The sequence below is a fragment of the Zeugodacus cucurbitae genome, chromosome 3 (genome assembly GCF_028554725.1).
Source record: "Zeugodacus cucurbitae isolate PBARC_wt_2022May chromosome 3, idZeuCucr1.2, whole genome shotgun sequence".
Classification (NCBI taxonomy): Eukaryota; Metazoa; Arthropoda; class Insecta; order Diptera; family Tephritidae; genus Zeugodacus; species Zeugodacus cucurbitae.
This window is the reverse complement of record NC_071668.1, coordinates 75,391,546-75,412,138: the sequence shown is the minus strand read 5'-3', so window position 1 is coordinate 75,412,138 and position 20,593 is coordinate 75,391,546. Positions and strand designations below refer to the sequence as shown.

The following is a 20,593-nucleotide window of genomic DNA, read 5'->3' as shown; positions in this document are numbered from 1 at the left end:
GTTTTGCGGAAGATTAAGGGTCCCTTAAACATTGGTAACGTCGAATACCGCAGACGATGGAATGATTAGTTGAACAATTTATACGACGACATTGACATAGTTCCGCGAATAAAAAGACAGCGGCTACTCTGGCTAGGTCATGTTGTTCGAATGGACGAAAATGCCCCAGCTCTGAAAGTTTTCGATGCAGTAATTCGCTCTTGGAAGCCGAGGAAGAGGGAGACCTTCACTCCGATGGAAGGACCAGGTGGAGAGGGACCTGTCTTCGCTTGGTATTACCAATTGGCGCCAAACTGCCAAGAGGAGAGATGCCTGGCGCGCTGTTGTGGACTCGGCTATAACGGCGTAAACGGGGTCTACGCCAGTCAAGAAGAAGAAAAAGCTGTCAAACGGACATCAGTTGAGTTATCCACTCAAATTTACTTCACTCGAATGTCAAATCAAAATACTGATTTCCTTATCTTAAAGACGAAGGCAAATAATTAAATCATACATTTTTATAACTGCTCTCCATAATAACTGTTATTCATTTTTACGTAAGTCTTAGCAGAGTATGTAAATAAAATTTATGAACAGTATATGTTACCACAATTTTCTGTTATTAGCATACTCGTTTTACAGTTCACTGCAAAGACTGTCCGTTACAAATGAATCAAAAGTAAAGACACAAACCAAACTGCAAATGCTATAATTTTTCTCGAATTTATATTTCTAACTGAAAATCGAATTCGAAATTGAGCTATTGTGAATATCTTCGTAACGTTATAACTTCGAAGTTTGCTACTGTTATATAACATTTGCTATACAAATTTTCGATGGTGGATGCATTGGGTAAGTTATTCGACTGTACTATAATTCGGAAAACAGTATTGAACTGTGATAATCTGTGTTATAGATAAAATTATGGATAATTATAGGAAACATTTTATATCAGTCGAAAGTCTTTGGAGGTGGCAGAAACAAAATTTGTGGATATTAATTAAAGTCTATAGAAATTTATTCTAAAGCTTGGACAGAGATAGTTTTAAAATAAATTTTTAAATATACTATTATATTTCTACCAAACATAACACAGGAATCCTTCTGTAAAAGTGAATTTTATTCAAAAAACTTAATTTACTGAGCAGTTCCAGAACTGATTTAAAGCTCTAACACTAACTTAGAGAAGGTGTTCGCAGTTTCTGAGCGGGTTAGAGTAATATGGAATTAAAATTATTGTTCAATTTAAAGTCGAATAAATCTTTCGAAATTCTTCTTAATCATATAGGAAATGAGCTCTCAAACTATCTCCCTTATAAGAGAAGAACTGTTTTTAATTTATTGAGTTTTATTTTTTTCGTTTAAGAGTGATTAGCTGATCGAAAGCAAAAAGGTGTGAATAACCAAAAATTAAGAACAAAGCACCATATGTACGCACTAATAGGTCATATACAGTTATAGAAGTAAGTGAATATGTATTACCCTCACAACACCAATTGAGGCGGCTCAACGCCTGTTAATACGCCTCGGTAATCACCAGCCGCCATAATACAATATAAAAGAAAATACAATTTTATATTTATTTCAACGAAACACAAAAAAACGTATGAAAATACAACAAACACAGGTAAAAAGCAAAAACAAACAGAGCGCCAAATAACGGCAAAACAATCAACAATAAAAATAAAATAAAATAAAATGCTGGAAAAACATAAACAAAGTGGGAGCAGCAAGCGACCGCAGGCATAAAAGCAAAAGTAGCAACAACACCGAGAACGGAGTTTATACAGCGTAAATGAGCAAAGCGCCAGCATACAACAAACCAGCGATATTGTGGCGATAACAAGTGAAAATGAATGTGTGAGAAGACTTTCGCACAACCGCAAATGTAATCAAAAGCCGCCAGCAGTGTTGTAAAGCAATTTGACAAAGCATACTTTGAGGCGTAGTGACGCGCAAGCCATTCAACGCGCGCTAAGCGGCTGAATACCGTAAGCCAAGTGAAAGCGAAAAATGAGCATGAATGAAAGGAAATAAAGCAAATGCTTACAAGTGGCGTGCGTGTGCCGGTGCTGTGCCGGTCTAGCTGTAGGCGCTTAAAGTGAAAGTGGCAAAAGCATTTAAGGAAATAAAAAAAATATCGCAAAGCAATCGTTGACGGCTTAACACATATGTACGTACGAAATGAACTGTAATTCCTGCACACAGTTATATTCTGGTGAATGTGTGCGTCTGCGCTTAAGCCTAAAAGTAGGCTGTGCTTATTTACGCAATAGCTTAAACAAACTGTAGGCACATAATAACAAATGTTAGGTGTCGAATGGCGGGCGCGCAGCGGTGTCACATGCGAAGCGTGCTCATATTGCGGTTTAGTTAAGCGAAAGTAAGCGCTAAATTATCCGTGCGCTTTAAGTCGACATGTTTGTTGGTGTGGAGTGATGTGTGGCGCATTTTTGAGCCTTAAAGTATGCTGTGATATATTGAGTATGCTCGAAATATCGTGTATTAACACTTAAAGTTATTTATTTTTTTTTAATTTTGAGAAACTTTTAAAGGTTACCATCGATAAATATAAGAAATTATTTAAATTTTAAAAATTCATAATACAGAATTTCGATAAATAATCGATAAGTATACAATGTATCGATAAATTATCGAATGTGATAATTATTTCTTAAATTTAAATATTTTTTCAATTTATTTAAGATAATTTCAAGCAAACAAAATTTCGATAAATAATCGATAAGTACCTAATTTTTCGATAAATTATCGAAAATGAAAATTTAATAATTTTTTATGGAATTTCAAGAAAGAAAAAAATATGCATAAAAAATTTCGCGAAAAATCGATAACGATAAAATCAATTTTACGTTATCGATATTTTTGAATAACAACAATTGCTTCATTACTAACCTCAGTGTAAAACAGAATTATATTTGCCTAATAAAAATAACTTTTTATTGCCATATTAAAAATAAATATTCCTAAAATTCCGAAAACTAATTTGAACCCAAAATCACATGTCATGCACACAAAGTGGAAGCACATTAAAACTACAGGTTGAAATAACACATCATTCACCTAACCGCAGAAAATCATTTGTGCATACCATATGGCTTTTTAATTTACTGCTTAACACGTTTTGTTGTTGCACGTTCGCTTTGTTGTAGCCCGAAAAGTATCCAAAAATTTATTAGCCAACCAAATGAGTTGTTAAAACACACTTATGTGCCCGCTAAAGTATGCAATACATCTGCAAACAACACACAGTCATATTTTGGAAAGCTTGCCATAACGCCCGAAAGCATGTAAATCAAAGCAGACATTGTGTCTATAGCCGTTGGCTTAAACGAATATTTTTGTGCGTCGACGGCTACATTTGTAATTAACCCTCGGTAATATTTTGTAATATGCAAAGTCATTTACAAGGTTTTATTACAAATTTACAAGCGTGGCATACATTTAGGCAGCATATATTTTACCATTCACAATGCTTTATGTTAATTTGAAGAGGAACGACAACTTGTCGTGGCGTTTTGTTAAAGTTTGACGCTAAATTTAGCTAAAATGATAAGAGAGAGAGAGAAAGAGAAAGGGGAGAGACAGTGAGTGGTAGTGTAATATTTTAAAATGTAGCCCTCACAATATATACGCGTCTCACATGAGCACCCTTCCAATTTCACGTTTACTGCATTTTGTATGGGAATTTCTAATGATGTCTGCCCGCCTTTAAGGATTTACGAGTAGCAAAAGCTCAGCCGGCGCACACAAACACAGACGGGCCTACGTTGCAAACCAAAAATGACTTTTCCGATTTATGTTTATGTGAGTTTCCTAGTTACTTGCCTACTCACTTTTATTTGCTTGCCTTTTTCTCGTACAACCTTCCTCGTTTATTTGTTTGTTTGTTGTTTGAAAGCAAAAACTTTGACTAGCCGCGGCATTTACGACGCTTTATACCACTACTCCTTGTTACTTTAGCATTTTTATCTCTGTTACAGCCCAGCAAATTTCGCCTAAGCAAGCAGCTATCGAAGTATAACAAGAAGAAGGTTAAAAGTTACGACCTTCGCAAAGTTTTTTTTATGTTAATTTACTACTTTACATGCACTTGAAGAAGTTCAGACAGCTTAGCGTGGCATAGTAATGGGTGTGAGTGGGTAAACTAATAACGGTCCGAAGGTCGAGGGTAGCTAAATTGGTTACATTTTGAATTGAGTATGATTTTGCGCTGATTGAGTTTAGTTTTGAGAAGAATTCAAAACCACAGGAATTTGGATAAAAGCGAAAAGTTATGCAAAAACCAAGCATACCTTTAGGCTCGCTAAGCAAAATATGTGCTACGCAGTAATAATTGAGTGTGTAAGAGAGAGAAAATAATAATAAAGAATGAAAAGAGTAAAGAGGAATAATGATACAAAGTCAAATGCTGTAAAATATAATCCGTATTAGCCTACTTTTAGGCGAAATTATTAAAAAAAATTCCGTAAAGTCTACAGTTGGGAGTAAAAATCAAAAAGCTTTTGTAAAAACTTATTCATAACATAAAATAAACTTTCTAGGGCCTTAAAAAATACTTGACCGATATTTTTTGCAGCAATTTTTTTAACTAAATTTTCAAAACCAAAAAAAAAAAAAAATCGAAATGTGCCATATCAGCTTATTACTACTAACACTATGTCACAAGAGTCTCTCTTCTGTTTACAAACGCAGCATCATTAATCTTTCATTTGCATGTCAAACGCCTATAAGTATGTCATACTGATGAGTAGATATTACAGCAGTTACACGAGAAAGGGAAAGTCACAAGCAGACAAAAGTGCACACAAACACACACAAGCAAATAATTGACTACAACACAGAGCATACAACATTTGCGGTTGTTAACAGACATATTCACGACGGCTGACTTGACAGACAACCGCCGAAAAGCTTGCCTTTTGCTGGTTCCTTTTTTTTGTCCACACAGCAGCTTCGTCAGCCTCAGTTGCAAAAGCATATTTTATATAATAATTTTGGCAATATTTCGTAACTGATTTATTATTCAAAACATGCGCTGACACACTAAGCGAATTTAGGCGCGTAAAAATATGCAAATATGTAAACATAAAAGAAAATTTAATATTTTCCTTATGCAAGCCGGTACACAGTATTGATTTATATTTAAGATTTTCGCATCACGGTAGCAACATCTGTGGCGAATTGCTGAAAAATAAAGATTTGGCACAGCAATGAATATTGATTTACATGATTAGCATAATTTTAGGCGCATATGCAAGTAAAACTATGCAAATGTGCTTTGTGGGGGATATAGGTCGTAGGTTTGGAGGACTATATGACTAGATATATGTATGTATGTACAATCTACAAAAGATAATGATAAATATTGTAGCTGATGACCAGTCTAGGCTCCGCAATATGCCTCAGTTGGTCTGTTTATCATTTGCTCTCATTTGCCCATTTTATGTAAATATCAAGACATTCATTTTAAAAAGCGAAAAAATAATGGGTAGAATTACAACAACAAAAAAAATTAGGCATAATAATCTAATTCCTTTGAAGCAAAAATAAAAAAAATTAAAAAATGTATTAGGGTATTCACAAGGTGTCATATTGTGTCATATCGTCATATTGTTATATTTTTTTATGACTGTCATATCAACAGTGTTGTTGTTTCACATTTTTCGGTGTTTTGTGGCATATGCCTAGTACTGCAGTAACCGGTTACTTTTTGAAACCGGTTTTTTTGGGACACACTCGTGGCAGTGTGGGCGGTCGGTGGGTGGGGCTTAGGGGCGTTTTGGGGCAAAACTTCGGCGAGCGGGTAGTCGGTTTTCTGTGAAGAACCGGGTTTTTTGAGTCGGTCAGTGGTCGGTTTTGCTCGTGCCCTTCTGTCCGAACACTTTTCAACCGATTTACAGACATATCTCTGGTTTTGGGCTCAGCAAAAATCGCTATGATTATGTGTAGAAATATGACAAAATATGACATACAACAGTTAAGGGTGCTCACAAGTGTCGTATTTTTTAAGAATATTAAAATATGACATAAGACATACAACAAAGCTTGTGAATTGCCTATATGAGAATTTTTTTGTTACATTTTCAAATATTTTTTTGAAATTTTTTAAACAAATATTTGAAAACTTTTATGTTTTTTTTTTTGATTTGAGAAACATAAAATTTCTTCACAATTAAATAAGTTTCAGAAAAATATTTTCCTTTTTATTTTAGCAAAAATGGCAAAAATCACATTTTCATAGCAGCTTTTAGGCGCCTTGCGTGCTTTTCAATAAACCGCTCGAAAAAAAGCACAGAAAACGACAAATTAATCGTTTTTCACTTTACCATTGCAACCGCAAAATTCTATTTAAATACCATATTGCTATTATTTTAGAAAACCAAAGGAGGCGTTACACACGGAGGAGCACCCTCAACAAGTCTGCTTGCTCCCTATGAACTACGAAGCTACAAGTCTTGGCTCGCGTAGACATAATTGTCCTTGCCATTGACAAACCGTTTGTCGATATCAGGCGACGTTTACCACCAACGTATAATTTAATTCATGCGCATAAATACGCCGGCAGACATACATACATACAAGAGTCTAAGCCCTATGCATTTACATAGACGCAACAACAAATTCTTAACCGCCACAGTTATATGACAAGACAAACTAAGCATTTCCGTTTACTGCAGCGAATACACAAGGTATTTGTTAACAATTGTGGGACTAAAAAAGCAGACGCAAGCTTGAAAATATGGTTTACCGTTATTTTACAAGGAGTAGAGGTAGGAGTAAAAGATGAAACGGTATTAACGCCGTTGAAATGCAAAATCGAATTTATTGTCGAAACAAAGCGAGCGAAAGGAAAGCATAAAACGAGTGAAGTTCAAGTGCAACTGTGGTCTTGGTCTTCGATTGGCTTCTAACCCTAAAAGTATGCAACACGAAAGCATGTGGCAGACAATGCACGTAAGTGATATGGAACGACAAGCACACAAATGCCAAGTATAACTATAAGTCAATGATTGTGTGCTTGATAGCGATTCAATTGAACTCGCTTGCACTTGAACAGCTGTATCGGTTACGCCTAAATTTATGCAACACGACAGTGATTTTGAAGCTAAACATAAGTTCGCTGACGTTGTTGGGTTTCCTTTGGTTTTAGTAAGAGCTGGTAAAGGAGGTAAGCAAGCTTTTATGATATTATATTTGTATTGTAAGGCTAAGGCGCCTAAATGTATGCTAACATTTTTTAGAAGTTTTAAGTTTTTAAGCTTTGATGAATTTTGAGTCATCTGGAAATATATTATCGCTATATAGTATTTCTGAAGAATATGTATATATGAAAAACAGTCTTAGGTCGATTTAACGTCCTGATTTATGCCACACATTTTCATATAAAATCGCCGGTAATATATTCCGGAATTTTTAATTATTTTATACCAACCATATTGCTATTCCCTAGCGATGGCTATAAATGACCCTTGAAATTAGCATATTTTATTCACAGTTTACCCGCGCGGCAACTACGAAAAGCAAGAAACTCGCAGCAGAAAAGCCACAAAGAATAACAAGTAAATCAACGGTAAACAAGTCGGTAAGTATTGCATAAAAAATTAAGGCCACCCGGCTACTCACAATTTCACCTGCAGGTCAATTCGTAGGTAAATAGTAAAAGTTGCAAGCCAACCTGACCACAAGGACTACAAGAAGCGACTATCGACTCAAAAACAACAACAATAGAAAAACGTAAAAGTGGCAGGTAATGTGTTGTGGCAAGAAAAACCAGAACAAAAGGTAGAAAGCAACAACAATGTGCGCACAAATAACCGCAGCTGCAGTTAAAAGCGGCGCATTTGGCTGGCGCAGGATGAGCAGGATGTTCAGAAATGCTAAATAGCCACTTTGTGTTGTGTGCTCGCACCATAAGAACGCACACGGTAATAGCTCCTGCGGCATAACGCTGTTTGCCGTAAAATGTGGCAAAGTGTGGTAAGCTGTGGCAAAGTGAAGTTTTTACACTTTACGTCTTTGTTAACATTTCTCATTTTACACTCGTGTTTTTTGCCGCTGTTTGCAACCATTTGTTTACTTTTTGTTTCTATTAATTTAACGTTGGTCTTTTTTTCTGCTTAGCTACTCTGATTTCGCTTGCGGCCAACGACCGCCCCAAATTGCTTTGCCGTCGTTGATACTAAAAAAAATTTCAAAGAAAAAAATTAAAATAGCAAAAACACACATAAATCGAAGCAAAAGTCACCCTGTGTTGGTGGCTGAAAGCAAAGTGGGACTTCGTCTACTGCACTTGTATTCCATTGCAGATACACCTCTACCATATTTCGTTCTATTTATGCTGGCCATAGGACATTTACGGCAGCGAGTGCTTCAATCTCAACAGCGAAAGTTTGATTAGAAAGTTCATAGTGCCAAAATGGAGTAGTGGGAGAAATTTCGATATACACTGAGAGAAAAATTTGGGATTTTCTCTATAAAAAACGGTTTAAAAGACATTCTTTGATTATTGTCAGACACGAAGTGAATCTCATGAACTTTTCCGCTGTCTCCAAGATGCTCAGAATCCTTAGTTGTGTCTTCTTGAAGGAATTTCAAAGTTGAACTATTCGATTTTAGGTCATAAGCCATCGATTATCGAACTTTATCTTATAGCGTTTTTAGACAGGAGCTAAGTGATTAATTAACGCGCCTCGATTAAAACGTTCATTAAGATCGATTTTAATCGACTTGAAAGTCAAATGCAACACTGCGACCAAGACGAACGATATACTTTCTGGGATTTGCTGAAAATATTAATCAGCCGATGAAACAGTGTAAAAGACAAAAAAAAATTTAATTGATCAATTAATTTGGCTGTCTAAAAACGCTATAAGATGATAAGAAGATCTTATACTATAAGAGTACTTGAACCAAGCCACAGTCTACATTAATCAAAGGACTTGAACTGCTGCTGACAATTCCCTTTATAATATCATAAAATCTATCAAAATGTAAATTTCTTCATCCAAAAAATATTCTTTATCCTATCTAAAAACTCTCACAGTGTACTTTAACACACAGACAAAAATCACCGTCAACATCAATGTCAGGTTCAAATGCAGGCCAAACGCTGAGGGGATGCAGGCCCTGTCTCCCAAGGTGGTAGATTTTCAGACAAACTGTAACTGTAGAAGCAACAAAACAACAACAAAGGTGCACGCATACGTATGTACGCTTATGCCTAATCGAAAAACACACGCGGGCCCAACTCAGTTACTCATCTTGAATTTCATCCCCCACCACAGCCGCGTAACATCACCACTCTACGCCAACAACAATAGCCAGTTGTTGTAATAGCATTTTGACACTCATATTACAGTCATTCATAACCCACTACACATTCCAGCTTACAAAGCTACAACAACAACGAGTGCGTCGACGAGTAGGACGCCAACACCCCCTGAAGTATGCAACGAAATTTAATTTCAACAACAGCATGCACAAGACAGCACACCACAAACCACCGCCACTACCAACAACAACACGATCTACCTGCACGCCCTTCCTCCGCGAGCGCAGCATCTCCAATACCACACACACATGCACAGATAGAATTTCAATAAATTCGCCTGATTCTGCCACAAATGACTCGCAGCTGCCAGCTGACGAAATTTCATTGTTGAATTTTTTTCAAAATTTCACTTGTTGTTGTTGGGCAAATGTGTCTGGCGTTTTATGGAGTGAAACGAAACGAAAACTTTGCTAAACAACAACACCAAAAAAAAATTGTGTAAAACAACAACAGCACTGTTTTTCAAGTGCAATGAAAGAGAGAGAGAGCGTGCACCGGCATTCTCGTGTAAGTCTTTCAAGCAAAAACAAATTCATTCATATGCGCTCACACTCTCCACTCAGCTGCTACTGCTTGGAGTGCGCACTCTCTCTCTTGCTGAAAGTGAGTAAGTTTTGTGTGTGCCGAGCTCAAGGTCTCCAAAAAATGTCAATGCCGCCCAGGAATTTGTTGTAGGAAGTCGTATACAAATGATATGATTTACAACAACGACAACAACAATGTGTTCAAATGTTTGTTTGAAATTCCAGCATTTAAGTCACGTGCTTTGCTGGCTATACGGTAAAAATAGAAGCAAACAAAAGGATATGCAGTTTGAACTCGCATGTCAACATTGCAAAGAGAGTGTGTGTTTTGCGAATTTGAGAACACAAAATACGGAAATGAGAGCGAGAACTAGTGTTATGTTACTTGTGTGATATTATTTTAGGATATTGTACAAATACTAACTTTATTTGGTTTGGGGAAATTTAACACGCGATACAATTTTGACCCAGCTCAAGAGTTTTATTACCAGCTAGGCCATTTCTAGACTTTTATGGAAAGGTTTTCATAGTCTTTCCATGAGATTTCCATGAGTCTTTTAAGATTCTGCTAACAAAAGCTAAGATTCCTCGAAATTAGTTTAAGATATGTAATATACATTTGTTTGGAAAATGAACTGAGGTAAATTGATTGCAATAATATCTCGATCTAGATCTATCAAGATTTTGTTAATAACTCTTAAAAGTATTGCCATTCTTAACCACTTTGTCCTTAATGTAGTCAGTAATACCATTCATTCAATTAACTAATGGACTCAATTAAGAGCTGTCTGAAGTGCCTCAGATTTTATTTCGATTTAAATTCGAAAGCATAAATAAGCCAATTTTACTTTTCATAAACTTCCAATAATAAATAACCAATCGCCGTCATTGTCACACTCTTGAATTATTTAATTACATTTTGAAATGTTCATTGTCATTCCACAAATGATGAGTTAATTACACAAACGAACTAATTAAAGCAGTTGTAAACATAAATTTTTTGCTTATTGCGCGTAAATTAAAGACATTAAAACTTTACCGAATATTAAGAAATAACAAATCTTGCAACACCATTTACTCCGCACTCCTTTCGAAGCTCGACAAAGTTTCATCTAATCTAATTTAAGCATGAAAGTTTCGCAGTATCAAAGGCAATAAAAATTTCATGTCCCGCACAATAAATGTCAAGCAGCGTCACTCTGTTTAGGTGCTGTGCAACAAGGAGCAGCAAGGAGATAAAGGCTCTGGTGGGGGTTAAGATTACCAGATAATAGCATAGCAATTGGCTGGTGTTGGGGGCAAGGCAAATGGCAAACGCGACAAACAACAAGCATTTAAAATTCCTGAACAACGTTTCATTAGCCTGTCAAATTGCGCCAATGGGGAATTCAAAAAGCGAGCGCTGAGCGCGAAAGAGTGTCATTTATGCGCGAGCTGTTTTTCCACTCGCGCGCTGCAAAGTGAAATGTGTTTTTCTGTTTTGCATGCTTTCCACTTATTTATTTCGAGTTGCTGCATGGCGGTGCGGAAGTGCAAAATTTATGCATAAAAGTTGAGAGTAAAAAACAAAACAACCTTTCGATCATAGCGGGAGCTATATATCGGAAATAAACTGAGCAAATTTCTCAAATTCTAGCGTAAACAAGCTAATCAATTGGAAGCCAAAGAGACAATAAATTTAATATTTTTGACGAGTAACAAATACCAGAAAAATCTTAAGTGATTCGAAGAAATGAAAAAAGTATGCTAAGGCAAAAATACAATTCACATGGTATCCTAAGGTAATCCCTTCGAACATTGTATGATAATAATCGTGTTCACTTCGCCATTACAGTTAGGAAAATCTTCCAACCACGGATTGGGTTAATATTCTGAGATCTTTACAAAGAACTTACCAGAAATCCATCATCTATATATTATAACTGCAATATAAAGATAATGTACATAAGTAACTTGACTTTAACTATATCTACAAATGCTACTTCCAAGAGCCAATTTTTCCTATTAAATGGTAAATGTCCGGGAGATAGCTCAAAGGCTTCGGATAATCGAGTTGATTCTATTGAGAACGACAACCCCAATAGTTCCATATTGCTATGGGAACTGACGCACTTTGGCGGTCACTGGCGAACGGTCACTTCTTCCTCCAAACTCCGGTATGCCTTTCAGTGACAGTGGAGTCACCTAAATCAAAATTGGTATTCCAATAAGTATAAGCCTTATGTACTAAGGATCTGAGCTTGAGATCAATTCAATGCCAAGAAGAATGGAAGATACTAAATAGTGTATTTTAGATGTATGGTTTTCAACGTGACAATACTTATTTTGGAGTCGGTCTTTTTGACTTGATTTATACTCAGTTCGGTTTGTCATTTCATAATGAATGGACTTAATCCTGAACAACGTATATTTTTTATATATATTTATTAGAGCCAGGGGTCACTGGCCAGAAATTATTTTTTTAATCATAATGGCAAACTCTTGTCTTTATAATAAAACATATCTAAAAAACACCCTTTATATGCTCTTTGTGTGAGGAAAGACAAATTCAGAAATGTTTGGGATAAGAATTCCTGAAGAGTATAGGTACGAGAAAGGAAGAGATAATTGAAAAGGTACTGAATAAGTAGTTATTCGCGACAATGTCTTGAAATAGTAGAGTGTCAGAAAAGCTTTGATTATGGTCTGAAAATGAACTACCGAAAAGTCATGTAATAGTCAGTTATTTAAGGGATCTAATAGGGAAGTTGGCCCCCATAAGTATTGGGAAGGACCACTATTCCAACCCAGAGGTCAGTAAGATTAGATTTCGGTGAAGAGGTTAGAAGTGAATATACTTACGTGTATGAAATTATGTATATGAGTTACATTTCATTCAAAAATGCCTCTAATAATATATTGCTCTCCTTTTTTATTTTATTTTATGTATATTCCCCTAGTTTGAACCATTCTCAAGCCATTGCTCGCCTTTCCAACAAAATATATTTAACTATGCAATTTAAAACTCGCCCTGGCAAATTGGTCTCACTCCAACTAAAGAAAAGAACCTCTGGTCGCGTGCCACTAGCTGAAAGCAGAAAAAAGCACTTGTCATTGCCATTACGAAGAGCAATTCATTATGCACAAAATAAAGAAAAATAATTAGAATAACTCTTGTCAATTTGTGTTAATTACGAATACATATTTTTTGTTGTTACAGTTCTCTTTTCTTTGTAACAAATATAGCACTTCAACACTGGAAGCGGGTTGCTTACAATAATTTTAAAAGACTTAAGTATAATAGCTACAACTATTCTAGCAGCTTAACTAAAGACTGCAAACATTTTCATTACCAATTGTTGTTGTTTTTTTTTGTTATATTGTTGTGTTTTAGTTTCCCTCCACCCGGAAGTAGGAAATAAAATATTATACACAATCACGCCAAATGCGCGTTTACACTTCAACTCGCAAGGACAAGTGCTTGTGGCACACTTACACTCACACTTGAAGACACATATTATATATATGTATATGAGCTCATACATTAATTCACACACACACAAGCGCACACTCTCGAACCATTTATTTCCAAACAAATGGCTTAATATGCTGCGAGTCGATTTTATATGAAAACAAACACTTACCTGTATCGTTTCCTGGGCGGAGTACTTCCGGTTGTAGTCGACATGATGATGGTGCGGCATTTTCGCTTGAACACTTTGCGCTTTTTAACGCTCCGCTAGTCGTCGGTGGGAAAATGTTCTTGTTGCTTTATGGCAATTTCTTGGCTACAAGCATAGTGTGAACATATATACACATGCACACATGTAAATATGTAAGTATGTATGTTTACTCCTTCGCTCCGCTTAGCCTGATTGATTGCTGGCTAATACGCTTGTTGTTGTTGTTGCCTTCTTGCATTTTGCTGACAAATATATTCCGTTAACTTTTTATGCGCAGCTAATAAAGAGCTTTGCGTTGATTGCAATTTTATATTGTTTGCAGTTTCACTTAAGTGGTAATTGACGGGTTAATTTATCACATGACAGGTGTGTGCAAAATGTTTTTTATTTTATTTGCTGGAAGAGTTCTGAAAGAAAGAAAAGAAGAAAGTTGTATAAGAAACGTTTCGGGATTTATACGAAAATTATCAGTAATCAATTTTACATAAGATCGGCTAAAAAACATGGGATTTAGACATAATGGTACTATGAGTTCACTTTGCATAAACAGACATTTATTTACTACATTTCTAAAATCTAAGTGAAAGTATATGTGACTTCCATCACAGAAATCGTGGTTGGATAATAATATATCAGTTCGTTGCTTTTCAGATGAATCTAAAACCGAAATTTTCGACAAAGCAAGCGCTTTGTCGTCTTGAGTCCATCTATTTGGAATTCAGCTGGATCCCCTCTCAATTTAGGGCTTTCCAAAGCTAGAACGTCCAGAAGAAAGTTCGGATAATATTCAACTTCAACTTCTATTAGCATCAAGTATTGGAGTCCAATTTCTGGTCTCATGGCATCGTTGATCATTACACTATGACCCTGTTAGAACGCCTAGAATGGGATAAGAAGATCCTAGCTGAGAACAAAGAGTTCAATGGACCTATAGCGATCGATTGTGGTTCAGATGAACTTGGTTATATCATTATGTAAGGCCAAGAGGTCCAATAGTAATCTGGGTTAAGACATTTTAGCTCTAACCTATTCCCAGTTTGTTGATATTACTTGTAAGCTTATCGGCTTTACAGTTTTCTATGACACCTATACCATTCTTATTATGAAGTTACAGGAACTACTTACAAGGAGGCTAAGCACTCGTTTAAAATCATCTTCGACAAACTCCGGGTGCATATATCTTCAGTGACAGTAAAACAGACTCGAATGGTTTTAGTCCATTCCCTAACGTGGTTAAAAAAGTGAACATTTTTTACATGATTATTCACATTTAATATCTCGAATGTTTTGCTTGATTTTCCGAACTAACTAATCAGAAATTTAAATAATTTAAAGAGGAGTTTATAATATAGAGACCCCACACCTAATCACCTAACCTAAATTCATGCTCCAATCCGTTGGCTTATCATCTCATATCACTTGATACTCGACAAGTAATTTGAAAACGAATCGGCGTGCGATACGGGTCGCCTTCGTCTGTCTATGTTTTCTTCAACTTGAAGCATCTTATATACAAACACACTGCTACAAAAGTATGTCAGCTTGTCTTATCGTTTGTATTATAACGCTAAAAAGCGCAACGCTGACACTTTGCGCGCACAAAGCAGAATTTGTGAGTATACGTCAGTGTGTGTGTGGATCTGTCCGTATAAGACGACCCGCATGAATTATTGCCAACGTCCTGTATTGTCCTTTGCGAATAGCAAGTATTCAGCGTTTTGCTTACTTGGCGCAACTCGCTGCCATTTCGCGTTGATAATTCCCCAAAGCAAGCTGTCAACATGAGGTTACCAGCTTTGGATTACGTCAAGCCAATGGATTTGAATCGCAATTTGAAGAGGTTGACATGATACGAGTTCGCGTCTATCGTTACGTTTCGCAGATGTTTTGGTTTTAAAAGAAGTGGAATTCAATGGGATGGGTTTGAGGAAGAAATAGGACATTTTTTTTTAATTATATTTCAATTAAAGTATAAATGTTTTAATAAAGAAAGCTTTTTATTTTATTTCAATTGACCTATGCACAACAGAACGATATGAAAATTGAGTTTAAATAATTTTGACAAAATTCAGGATTTTTCGGCTTTACTGCAATCATACCAAAGCTTTAATGGACATCTTAATTTTTGAAGCTTGTATATTTGTATCTCTAAATATATTTATCTGCCTCTCCGTTGCTTTAATCTTCTTTTGGCAGATTTTTGTCACGACAGGCTGTGTGTCTAATTTCACTCATCACTCTCACTCCCCCGTCGTGTGATTACCAAGATGAAATGGCAACGAAATTTTGCTATTTTGTTGTGAAAATACGTGCTTGGACTAAATTTATTACTTTGTGCGAGATCCCCAAAGGTTCATTGTCATGAGCTACAAAGTTTCCATTTTTATACTATATATTTCTGTTGCGATTAGTTTTCATAAAGCTTCTCTATTAGCTTTAAGGTGAAATTTGAAGGAAATTGTGAGCTTTGGACTAAACACGATAGAATAGGAGTTAAGAAGAATTATGGAAGGGAAATTAAGCTAAAAAGTAAATAGGTCTTTTTAGGAGTCTATTCAAGCAAGGCAACCAGAAAATAAATCTAGGGTTGCCCTCCATTATCATTGGGTGTGAAAAGTGAAAATAGAGATACCTCAAGGAGGGAAATATGATTACAGCAAATGAATGTAATTTTAAATACTAATCCTCGTCTCAGACCTTTTAAATATCTGCCAGCATAATTTTTTCCCAGTATGCTGGAAGAACCCCGAAATAGGAAGATGTAAGCTTTTTGGCAAACAGCTGCTACTTTCGAAATGCACTAGATAATGGCACATCGCCAAGGCAAGTCAGGTTCACATAACTGATTGCCAACTTTCTTTGCTGCCACAACTTTTATTTGGCGCTTACGAAGCCTGCATTGACTGGCACGTCGGCAGACGACTGCCGGCAGCCTGTCATGACGACGCCGACGACGGTGAGTTCGTACATGTGAGTTTGTTGAACCGGAAAATGAGCTAATTTACGCTTCAGATACGCACACAAAGAAACCAAAATGTCTTCTCCCTACTCACTGCCTTCACAACAAGAACAACACAAGAATGCCGAAATGGCAAATGGCGAATGGCACGTGCTTTGAGGTTGACTTCGAAGCAGAAAAAGTAAGGAGAAAGCAAGTTGGTGTTGCAATCAACATAGTTTTTCACGCATTTTTCGAATTTTTCCCCGGTTTGGCTTGGATGTCCTTATGAGTTTTGACCTTAATTTCGGGTTGTTTGTTTGACAGTTGGTTTTCTTTTTCTTGTCGTTTTTGCGGTGATTGATGTTTGTGCTAATTTGTGTTGAATTTAAGGAAGGCGTGACAGTCATGTGTGGCTTTAAAGAGTTATGCTTTAGTAAAAGGTTAAATTTATTCTTCTTCTTCTTTCAGTTTTTCATAATTTTTTGCCATTTCGTGGCACCATATGCTAGAGGAAACATCAGTAAATGCGTTAACATTCATATAATATCACTCCACATGCCCCAAATGAAAAATCAATATGAATTGCAGAGCTAATGTGGCGCAACAGCTGCTAGCTGCTGACTCTTCTTGCCGCATTGATTGTGCCACACTGGTGCGCCATTTCGTTTAACATTCTGCACCATCTAAATGGCACTTCAATTGTCGTTAGTTGGCGCAAATAAACCCGATATTAGAACTTTTATGATAATAACGCGCTAAAATTTATGCCGCGGAAAAATTATGTCAACGCCATTAGGAGCTTATTAAAAGTGGGAAGTCACATGAAAAAATACAAAAACACATATTTATATGTATATGAATAGTGTTGCCAGAACTTAACAATTATTAATATGAATATCAAAAGAACAAATAGAGCTTAAAATCCATGTGTTGTCGAACCATCAAGGGCTTGCCTGAGTTGAAAAACATTTTTAAAATCTCGCTAGTACTAAATTTTTTGAAAAGTTTCCAACTATTCTAACAACAGATGTATAATCGACTATTGTATTGTATAGGCCTTCGTAATTATTAGATTCCAATGTTCCAAGATCCAATTGAAAGGGACGACCCTGATTGGATTCATGTGTTACTAAACTGAAGTCTTTATGAATGATGAATGGATCTATGAATCTCTTTGACCGAAGGGTAAGGTTAGGTTAGGATCGCGCTGAGATGGACCTTGCCCAGAGAAAGCATTTGAGAGGACCTCACTAGTCGGATAGCAAAATAGCTGGAAGCTATTGATAAGGATCTAAGGCACTCCCTTATTAGCCCAGAGCGTACTGTCATCGATTCCAATGCCAGTATTGCCGCTCTGCTGTCGGAATGAATACATACCTCTCTAAAAGAGGACACCATACGGAGAAGTACATACACTGCTAATTTAATAGCAGCGACCTCTGCTTGGAAGACACTGCAGTGACGAAGGGTCGGTTAGATTAAAAAAAAAATTTAATTCAACTTAGTCCTTATCGAAAAAATATGGTTCTGTATATGACCTCGATAGAAGATAAATTAGGAGCCTGAAGCCTGTTTTTCAACATGTTCTGTCTCTATATAAATATATTTTAGAAGAACGAATCCTACTAAAATAATCCCAATGGTCTAGAATGATATATTTTTTAGAGACAATGGACCGGCTCTAGCTACAAAGCAGATTAAGATCTTCTGGAACCTTTTTACGGCACTCTTCTCCCTTATTTTATGATAAACGAGATATAGGCTGGGGTTAAAAGTTAGATCCATTCAGTCATCTTAGTAAAATATCAATGAAATCACACTTCAGAAAGCATATGGCCACACCACACCCTCAACAATCACCCAAATAAGCTCCTCATCGCAACACAAAAAACCATTTAAAGCACGCAGCTATCTCAATGTCGGAAAAATATCATAAAAGAGAGGACTAGCTCTCAAAAGCATGAATTAAGACAGCGATGGTGGTGTGAGTGCAAATTAGGTTGTAAAACTTAAGCACCCGAATGGTCAATAAAAGCAGCGTGAAAATTACTATTTTATCATAAAGCGGCTAAAATTAGCACCACAAAACAATTAATTGCGGCAGTTTAAGGTCAGTGTTTTGAGGTTAAGTAAAATTTAACGCATCAAAGTTTTGGCTGTAATAAAGAGAAGCAAATCCACAGCAAAACCAGCTGCACTGTGTAACGGGCAATGACCGGACCGTTAGTATTGTTGTGACACGTGACCAAGCTGATGCTGGCGGCGGCGTAAAAGCCGTCTGCGCTGTCAAATTGAATTTTAAGTCAATTAACAAACAACTGGCGAGGCTGGCAGAGAGTGTAGTTAGCAGCGTTGAGCTGGTGGTGGCTGTTGAGAGTAATGTGGGAGTTGCGGAGGCACCGTGGAAGTGCTTGAATCCTTGAAGATTGATACGAATGAAACAATAAATCAAGCTAAGGTTTCGCTCATGTGATTTATAGTCGAAAATCAACTACACGACAGCCAACAGACGGTGGGGCAACCACAATGGCACCACTCGGCGAACTCGTGTGTAGAAAGAAAACAGCTGAATTTTGACTTTTTGATCTCGCTGGGTACAACAAGTGTTTATACTACTTGTATTTCGCGCTGCAGATAACTGCCAAATCATATCTGTGTATATATGTATGTATATATGTAACTGAATACATATGTATGTATGTCTATATATATGTATATAAGTATTTATCTAGTTATGTGTTTGTGTGATTTTACGTTGGCGGAAAGCTGTCATGCCCACCTGCACGCACACGCCTTCCAAATCGCACCCACGCAAGCAAACTGCAATTTGTAATTGTAACGGTCACGTGCTGTATACCGTTATTGTTTGACAGTTGAGTCGTGTGCCTGGGTACGTTGGGTTATGGGCAAATAAAAAATTTACGAGCTGATCATCATTGATGAATAAGCAACTAGTACACACCAATATCGTGGCCAACAGTTTACTCATACATACACATACATGTATATAAGTGTTTACATACCAACCAGAATACCGGTGGTAACGCTCTCCACCACCAATGAGCGTTAAATGTTTAACCAGCGAGTTCGCAAATATAATAGTTGGGGGACATTTTCCCCTCTGGTTTTGTTTTCGAAAAGAAGGGTGCCAAACAAGAGCTGCTCCACTTGAAAACCAGCCATATTTGCACCCTGCAGTGGAGCTCTTCAAAAGCATTTAACTGCTGTTTGTCTTGGTTTGGGAAAAAAGTGCATGTCAGTCTAGCAGACTTCCCTGGAGTATTGATTGTCTAATTTGACATGTGCATCGTGCAAGAAAAAGCTAAGTGAGTGGGGATCTGATAAATTAAAGATGATTCCACTCACTGAGGTCGCCCTGTATTTGTACCCTTCTATTTCCAAAGTAATGAAAAATATTTTATTATAAAGGTCAACTTACATACCTTTTGGATATTAAAAACTTTAGTTCCAGAAGATTTGATACAAATTTCGTTGAAATAACTTCGTTTCATGGAAGAATCAAGGAAATCTAATTTTTAAGGAAACTATAAACATTATGAGGATGGTGTTTCTGACGAATGTTTTGTAGGTAGATACTATACACTAAAGATAGCTAACGCTTAACCACATCGTAAAATATTCTATTCTTAAACGAGTCCATTCAAATTGACAGAAAATATCGTTCGTAGTTCGCAGCTATAATTATCCAGAAGATCCACTTATGTAGTTAGTCAAACTCGGAGTTAGGAACTGAAAGAACCTTATTCTTAAAAAGCATTCGGTACCGAATTTTTTGTAGGGCTCTATGGTATATATATTTTAAGCTCCATCCTGAGTAACACTTTTATCAGATATCCCATTTTACATTTTTATCCACAAAAATAAAATGTAGTTTTTCAAAAATCTCTTTGAAAATATATATTCTTATAAGGTCAAATGAGAGAAACCCCGTTTGATCCTGTAGTACTTTGTGGGATTATTCAATTAAGGAAACAATCCTGAGTTAATTCACTTTCAAAAGGATTTAGAATAAGCAAAATTGGGTTATGAATTAAAGTAGTAATAATTAACACCCGCAGGGCAAAGCTTTCAAAAGGAAAAGCACAAACACAAAATTACAAATGGATTAAGTGTG

General features: G+C 36.4%; 1 protein-coding gene across 2 annotated transcripts in view; it reads right to left on the bottom strand.

Moving 5' to 3' along the window:
* Positions 1-13,659, bottom strand: part of LOC105212050 (protein sickie) — a 333,362-nt gene extending 319,703 nt beyond the window's left edge. The window contains exon 1 of one of the 2 annotated variants that reach the window (XM_029040072.2): positions 13,479-13,659. In XM_029040072.2, the coding sequence (XP_028895905.2) occupies positions 13,479-13,538 (60 nt within the window). In that variant the 5' untranslated portion in view covers positions 13,539-13,659. The remainder of the gene's footprint in view (positions 1-13,478) is intronic. The other variant, XM_029040074.2, reaches the window with a different exon arrangement.
* Positions 13,660-20,593: the final 6,934 nt, after the last annotated feature.